The sequence below is a fragment of the Microchirus variegatus genome (genome assembly GCF_963457635.1).
Source record: "Microchirus variegatus genome assembly, chromosome: 8".
NCBI lineage: Eukaryota > Metazoa > Chordata > Actinopteri > Pleuronectiformes > Soleidae > Microchirus > Microchirus variegatus.
Window position 1 is genome coordinate 16,646,091 of NC_139809.1, and position 8,223 is coordinate 16,654,313.

Below are 8,223 nucleotides of genomic sequence, written 5' to 3' on the forward strand. Positions count from 1 at the left end.
ATCAGGGAGTCAATGAGGTCCTGGAATGAAGGATTCAGACACACGTGGCTCACCACAGGGGGCGCTAAAACGACATAAATACACTGTACTTATGCAGTACATGGTCATGTAGAGGTGAGACATGCAGGACTGCTGAGACAATAAAGACAAACAGAGACTTTCCAAGAACCAATAGTTTGATCAACAGTTTAATCAATAGCCAATATACATAATAATTAGTTTTATTTGTCTGAGGGGACCCTTTCAGATACCAGGGTGAATAACATAACACACAGAATATGATTGCAGGGTCCTATTAAGATATATATATATAAATATATATACACACATACATATATGTGTGTGTGTATGTAGCCCGTGGAACCGCGGTTTTAGATGATAAGGTGATTTTTACAGGATCACACAGTACGACCAGTCAACAGACGATAAAACTTTTTTCTCAGCATCCTGGAACATCTCAGTGATGTAGTGGCTTCCTCCGTTCTTTTCCACGATGTTTCTGATCTTCCCCAGCAGCTCAGTGACCTGAGTACGGTCCTTCAGCTTGTTGTTGAAGACGTGGTACTCGCCGTTACACCTGGCCACCAGCCGTTGAAGTTCTTCACTTTTCGACAAGTACTCCTTGATGTCAGTGCGAAGAAAGTCCCCATGGGTGAAGAGAACCATGCTGTACCTGTCGGCAGCTTCACCAAATATTTCCTGAATCCTCTGCAACGCCTTAATTTCCTCGTCAATGAACCTGCCCAGTGAGACGACCACCAGGAAGATGTGAGGACCTGGTGAGGCCAAGTTGATGCAAAGATTTAAGGCTTTCAGTGTTTGTTTCTCACCACACCTTCTGTAAAACAGACCCGGGGTGTCAACGACAGCAACTTGCTGTCCATCGACCGTAGTACTGTCCTTGTCACAGTGGGTGGTTACAGATTTAAAACACTCTCTTCCCAAGATGGTGTTTCTTGTGGCACTCTTCCCAACACCAGTCTTCCCCACCAACACAATCCTCAGCTCTTCACCATTTCTTATTTTCTCTGTGAAGAAGAAGAAGAACAAACATCATTCTTTGAACTCAGTGGTGGTTGTGTTGGGGGCATATTTGATTCGGTGTCATGATCTCCATTGTAAATAGAATATTGATCAAAACGACGTTACAAACTCGACCTTTGAAAGCAAAGGTGGAATCGAGGATTTAGCCACGCCTCCAGTGTGACGTCCTGCATATGTGCCAGAGGAGAAAAAACAAAGTGTTGTGGGCGTAGCCATTGTAGCACGACTAAATGTTAGCTCCCACCGCTAACCTGAAGCTGCTGCCAACTGATGGTAACCGGGGCAACTGATGATTTGGGCGACACATCGACTGAACATGAAATCACTGGTGTGGAAATATTTTGTGTTCTGTGTTTTTTAAAAAAAAAAAAACACGCCGTGAAAACGACGTTATGATCGCGTAGCAAATCACAGGACGTCTCCATGTGCATCATAAAGACGTAGATGTAACCACAACAAAACAACTCTGCTGTTCTCATTTGGAGAAAAAGCTCCTCAACATTCAACTCAGGTGAGTGATGAGGACAGGTGAATGAATGATGAGGACAGGTGAAGGAATGATCAGGAGAGGTGAATGAATTATCAGGACAGGTGAATGATGAGGACAGGTGAATGAATGATGAGGACAGGTGAATGAATGATCAGGACAGGTGAATGATGAGGACAGGTGAATGAATGATCAGGACAGGTGAATGATGACAGGTGAATGAAAGATGAGGACAGGTGAGTGATGAGGACAGGTGAATGAATGATGAGGACAGTTCAATGAATGATGAGGACAGGTGAATGAATGATGAGGACAGGTGAATGAATGATCAGGACAGGTGAGTGATGAGGACAGGTGAATGAATGATGAGGACAGGTGAATGAATGATCAGGACAGGTGAATGAATGATCAGGACAGGTGAGTGATGAGGACAGGTGAATGAATGATGAGGACAGGTGAATGAATGATCAGGACAGGTGAATGAATGATGAGTACAGGTGAATGATGAGGACAGGTGAATGATGAGGACAGGTGAGTGATGAGGACAGTTTAATGAAGAGGACAGGTGAATGATGAGGACAGGTGAATGATGAGGACAGGTGAGTGATGAGGACGAGTGAATGATGAGGACGAGTGAATGATGAGGACAGGTGAATGATGAGCGCAAGTGAATGATGAGGACAGGTGAATGATGAGGACAGGTGAATGATGAGGACAGGTGAATGATGAGGACAGGTGAATGATGAGGACAGGTGAGTGATGAGGACGAGTGAATGATGAGGACAGGTGAATGATGAGGACAGGTGAATGAATGATGAGGACAGGTGAATGAGTGAAAACAGTGACTCACCTTTGCTGCTGTTCATGTTGGCATCTGGTCCTGTAACAGAGCTGAAGCGTGAATGAGGAATGTGTCCAACCTCAGTGTGTTTTAAAGCTCTCCCACCCACGTCCTCACTGTGAAACTGAAAGTAAAAGTCAAGATCCTTAATCTAATCTGACCACCATGACAACCTGTGAAAATTTGAGAAGCAATCTCAGCAGCAAATATCTGCATCATTGACATCTGGAGGATGTTTCCTCTTTAGCCACATATTTGTTTGAATATATTTTATAACCACTGGACTAGTTTCCTTCATACTGAACATTTAAGCCTGTGGTATACTTCTCTACACATGCTTAGATTAGATTACTGTAACTCCTTATTATCAGGGTGTTCTAATAAGTCTGTTAAAACCCTTCAGTTAATTCAAAATGCAGCAGCACGAGTTTTGACAGGAACTAGTATTACAACACCAGGGTCGTGAATGCTTTCTCCTTTTGTGTACGCAGGGTTTTCCCTGCCTGTCTAAGGCAAAGGCGGGCCGCCTGGGTGATTTTGGCCGCCGCCTTGGTTGAAAAAAGGGCAGAAAACGATGTCCATGAACAAACTTCTTTTCTCATGCACCTTCTGTTTACGTTTCTCCTCCTCGATCACCCTCTCAGCCTCCTGGAACATCTCAGTGGTGTAGTGGCTTCCTCCGTTCCTTTCCATGATGTTTCTGATCTTCTTCATCAGCTCAGTGACCTGAGCACGGTCCTTCAGCTTGTTGTTGAAGACGTGGTACTCGCCGTTACACCTGGCCACCAGCTCTTTAAGTTCTTCACTTTTCGAGAAGTACTCCTCGATGGGAGTGGGAAGAAGGTCACCATTGGTGAAGAGAACCATGCTGTATCTGTTGGCAGCCTCACCAAAGATTTTCTGAATCATCTGCGCCGCCTTAATTTCCTCGTCAGTGAACCTGCCCAGCAGTGAGACGACCACCAGGAAGATGTGAGGACCTGGTGCGGCGAAGTTGATGAGATTTAAGGCTTTCTGTGTTTGTTTCTCATCACACCTGCTGTCAGTCAGACCCGGGGTGTCAACGACAGCAACCTGCTGTCCATCGACCGTAGCTCTGTCCTTGTCAGAGTAGGTGGTTACAGACTTGGGACTGAAATCAGTTATAAAACACTCTCTTCCCAGGATGGTGTTTCCTGTGGCACTCTTCCCAACACCAGTCTTCCCCACCAACACAATCCTCAGCTCCTGGTCATTTCTTATGTTCGCTGTGAAGAAGAAGAACAAACATCATCATTCTTTGAACTCAGTGGTGGTTGTGTTGGGCACATGTTTGATTGGGTCTCATGATCTCGATTGCAAATCAAATATCAAAACAACGTCACGATCTCGACCTTTGAAAGCAAAGGTGGAATCGAGTATTTAGCCACGCCTCCAGTGTGACGTCCTGCAAACGTGCCAGAGGAGAAAAAACAAAGTGTTGTGGGTTGTTGGGCCCTAACAGTATGGCTGAAATCTATTGTTCTCTGACTAAGGCCTGTATGCAGGATTCGAAACCTGACTGTGAGTTAACAAAGCCTGCAGGCTCCATTTTGTAACACCACATGGGGTTTATGACCGGAGAGCCCCCCAGGGGGGGGCAGAATCCTTTAAGTCTCATTGGCCGTCTCTGTTTTATGATCCCCCGACTGATAAAACATATAAATTGGAAGACAAAACTTTCTTCCCTCTCTTCTTCCTCCCCTCTTGTTCCTTCGCTCTTGCCTGCTGCACTGGTTCCTGCTCGGGGGACCCTGGCCCTCGGGCCACGCGGCTCCGGCAGCACGAACTATGCGCCTTTTGAAGAAGCCGCCCGCATCTCCGCCGGCGCATCGCTCCATACCCGACGCCCCACTCAGAGACAACGAGGATCAACAGCTGTCCGCTGTGAGCCAAATAACGGCCCGTCCACACTCCACGGTTCCAACAAACTGAACCGAATCCATGGACTGACCACAAAAATGTGCAAATGTGTTCTGGGCAGAGTTACCCTGGATTTCCACTGGACGCGGAACGGCCGCGAAACGGCAGCGGCGCGGTCGCCGTTGCAAATCGCTTCCATTCTAATCAATGAGAGCTTTCCCACCGGCCGCGCTGCGGAGCGTCTCAGCAGCTGCCCAGAAGCGGCTCGCCGCGCCGCAGCGCTATCGATAGGAATCAGTTCTATTTTTTCCGTTGCCGCTGCTGAACCTCGTAAATTTCAACGAAGCAGATCGCACAAGACAGGAAGTCCGACACAGAATCAAAGTAAAACATTTCCGCCCCCCTTTCAAAATAAAACACAATACGCAGATCATACAGCCTGTCACAACTTCACATCAACATTACGTCGTCACCGCTGCTCCCAGGTAAACAGTCAATTAATCAGAGCGTCTCGGAGAGTCATAATGTACGACGACAGACTGATTGTTGAAGTGGAGAAACATAAAATCATTTATGACACCAGATCAACAGTTCTTCCACGTCGGAGAATGAAAAGAAGCTGTGTTGTTGTTGTTTACTTTATACACACAGTCTATCGCTGGATCTCGCGAACTCGCGTCCCTTCAAGATTATCCCAAGGCTCCGCGCCGCTGCCGTAACGCGCCCGGTGGGGATTGCCGCTGGGGAGAGGACGAAGCAGAACCGCGCCGCTGCCGTTCCGCGGCCGTTCCGCGTCCAGTGGAAATCCAGGGTTAGGTTATATTTCTGTGTTTGTTAATTTTCTTTGTGTTGAACGTGTTGGACTGCGCATCCACACGCTCTCATCATAACCACATGTTTCTTTGTTTACGTTTGGTGTTCGTTATTGTGATTTTACTGTTGAATGCGGAGCATACACTGCAACGCTGCGCTCCGCAGGTATCCTCCCCTGCTGTGAACGAGCAGAGAGATCACGTGGTGAGATGATGGCTGTTTAAACCTTATGAATCACAGACTGGCCTGGCGTTGCCCACGTCAAGTCTGTACGTGTGTTTTTACTGCCATTGACACGTGATGCTGTTTTCAGTCACAGAACACGCTGGGCTCGAACCACCCTCTGTGTCTGCACGCAAGATCAATCGTGTACTCCCGCTATCTCTCGCGCTCATTCACTAACTCTCTTTCATTCATGAATGAAAGGTCTCACAGGCGCCATCTTGAGTCGAACACGCGCTCCTACAGCCATGCTGTCGCATGTTCGGTCTAAGATTAGCAGCCTGATGCCTAATGTGTTTTGGCGCCATCTTTGGTGGAGGCGTGCGTTACAGTCACAGCTACTGCGCATGTTCCACTATGTTGGTGTCAAAAGGGGGAGTGACTATCAACGCGTCACTCCCTTCTCTTATCTTATCTCTTCTTGTTCACACACACACACACACTGGTGTTTATGTTGTACATAGTTTGTGTGATTTTAGCTTTAGCAAGTAGGATTTATTGATTCAAAGTACCAAATTATCATTTATGCTTTAATGTTCATTGACTTAGATAATTCCATTAACCTTGGATATTTAATGTTGGTGAATCAAATTGTCTAATTGATTCTTGTTATTTGGTTTAATAAATTGTTACTTTTGTTCACTTAAAGAACGCTCTGTGTCTTTTGTACATGAATGTTGTGACAAACGGTGGTTGCGAGGGTCAGTGCTCGGATTCATACCTTCATTACTGTTCAATTGGGATATCTTTGATATAGTCAATAACAGTGATTATTTAAGCCCAATTTATACTTCTGCGTAAAGTGCTCTGCGTAGGCTACGTAGAGACTCTGCGTCGACGCAGAGACTGTCGAAGAGCCTCTGCGTCGTCTCCGTCTGCACGAAATATTTTTTAAGTGTCCGTCACTCCGTCAAGGGACGACGGAGACGGCAAGAGCTGCGATTGGTCCTCAGGACAGGCTGAGCTAAGCTACTCTGTGCCGGCTCTCAAAGCGCTCCGGGCGTCCTGACAGAGGCGGAGCTGATCTCCGCCGATAACGCCGCTGCCGAACTATAAATACGTCATATCTTAACACACACAGCACATGTTTAGACCCTAAATGGCCAATTTCTCGCCTCAAATTATCTTAAAACTGCGTTCCGTGACACAGAAAAGTGAGAAACGGCCACTGTTTCAACAACAACAGTCTTTCTCTCTCTTTCTTTCTCGGACGCCATTGCTCACTGTAGCCAGAAGCACAACAACCTTGCGCAGCGACCCCTACAGATCGGGCGGGAAATTGCAGCGAGTGTCCGTCACCACGACGCAGTAGTATAAATGCTCGAGGCGTCTCCGTGGTGACGCAGACGGATAACGCATACGCAGTCGGAGAAGTATAATGTGGCCTTTAGACTGATTTTGAAAGGCATAGGTTGATTGTCTTTTCCCTGATTTCAGGGTGGTGCCCCGATCTAAAGTTAATTAATTATTAAAACGAATTAATTCATGTTTATTACTTTTATTTTTATCAATCAAATTATTGCCACTATTGTTGAACCACAACATAATGGTGCCCCGTGCAAGGGTTTTAAAGAAAATTAATAACAAAATTAATTATTAAAAATAATTAATCATTTGTATTAATATTTTCTGACCTATTACAAGTTGAATCACAACATGGGTGTAGCCATTGTAGCACGACGACTACATGTTAGCTCCCACCGCTAACCTGAAGCTGCGGCCAACTGATGGTAATCGTGGCAACTGATGATTTGGATGATTTGGGCGACACATTGACTGAACATGAAATCACTGGTGTGGAAATATTTTGTGTTTCCCTGCAAGTTTTGTAGAAAACCACGCTGTGTAAACGACGTTATGAGGGTTTAGCATTAGCAATTAAAATCACAGAAATGTATCTTTTTTGTGTGTTTTCAAGTGAATGCAGAACACTTGTGGACATAATACTAGGGCTGGGCGGTATGACCAAAAATATATATCACGGTATTTTTCAAAATTTGAACGGTTTCACGGTATATGACTTTATTTTTTGTTTTATGCATAATCAGGTGTTCACAGCATTTTCTACTGGTTGAGAACAGAATTACTGCATTAGATTAACTTAGGGTGGTCTATTTTACTGTCATGAATACTGAACCTGTACTACTACACACTAGTACAGGTTCACATGGCCCCAGAAAATGATGCTGTTTACAAAGTAGAGCTACTCATGATTCTAATGAAGTGAAGAATAAAGACAATTCCAGTCAAAATACAGAACTTTGACTGTGCAAATCAACATCTCTTATAAAAATTCCCCGTGTTACCTGCAAATGTGGAGGGTGATGACCTTAACTTGATATTCTAAGACATGCTTACTAGGGCTGTCAAAAATGCTCAAAAATGATATTCGAATATTCCCTCTTAAAAAACACAGATATTCAAATATTTATGCATAGTATTTGCATCGCGCATCTGGTGTGCGTTGCATCCGCTACATCTGGAGGCTTTCAATCAGCCAGACTGTCAGGTGATGACAGCATGACATCAATAACAGGACAAACTAATACAACGAAACATAACTACCTGTAGATCATAGTTTATTTAAGTTTAAACATATTTCACAACATATTACCTACACAAAAATAAGTAAATTAACTGATGACCAAGAGTGCAGACCTCACTCTCTCTCTCTCTCTCTCCCACCCTGTGCCAACAATGCCTCGCGCTCTCTGCGCATACTGGGAATACAACACTACATAATACAAACACAGATTGTCTGAGAACAAAGAGTGAAAACAGTGACTCACCTGCGCTGCTGCTCATGTTGACGTCTGGTCCTGTAACAGAGCTGAAGAGTGAATGAGGAATGTGTTCAGCCTCAGCGTCTTTTAAAGCTCCCAGCCACATCCTGACTGTCAAACTGAAAGTAAAAGTCAAGCTCAAACCCTCAGCC

General features: G+C 45.1%; 1 protein-coding gene across 1 annotated transcript; it reads right to left on the bottom strand.

The window, feature by feature from the left end:
• Positions 1-352: 352 nt before the first annotated feature.
• LOC310931117 (GTPase IMAP family member 8-like) lies at positions 353-8,177 on the bottom strand (the record flags this gene model as incomplete). The annotated part of the gene is made up of 4 exons (XM_083894227.1): positions 353-1,028; positions 2,382-2,496; positions 2,979-3,619; positions 8,078-8,177. 4 exons carry the CDS (start codon positions 8,175-8,177, stop codon positions 391-393), a joined length of 1,494 nt encoding a protein of 497 aa, XP_083750353.1. The 3' UTR covers positions 353-390.
• Between the last annotated feature and the right edge of the window lie 46 nt (positions 8,178-8,223).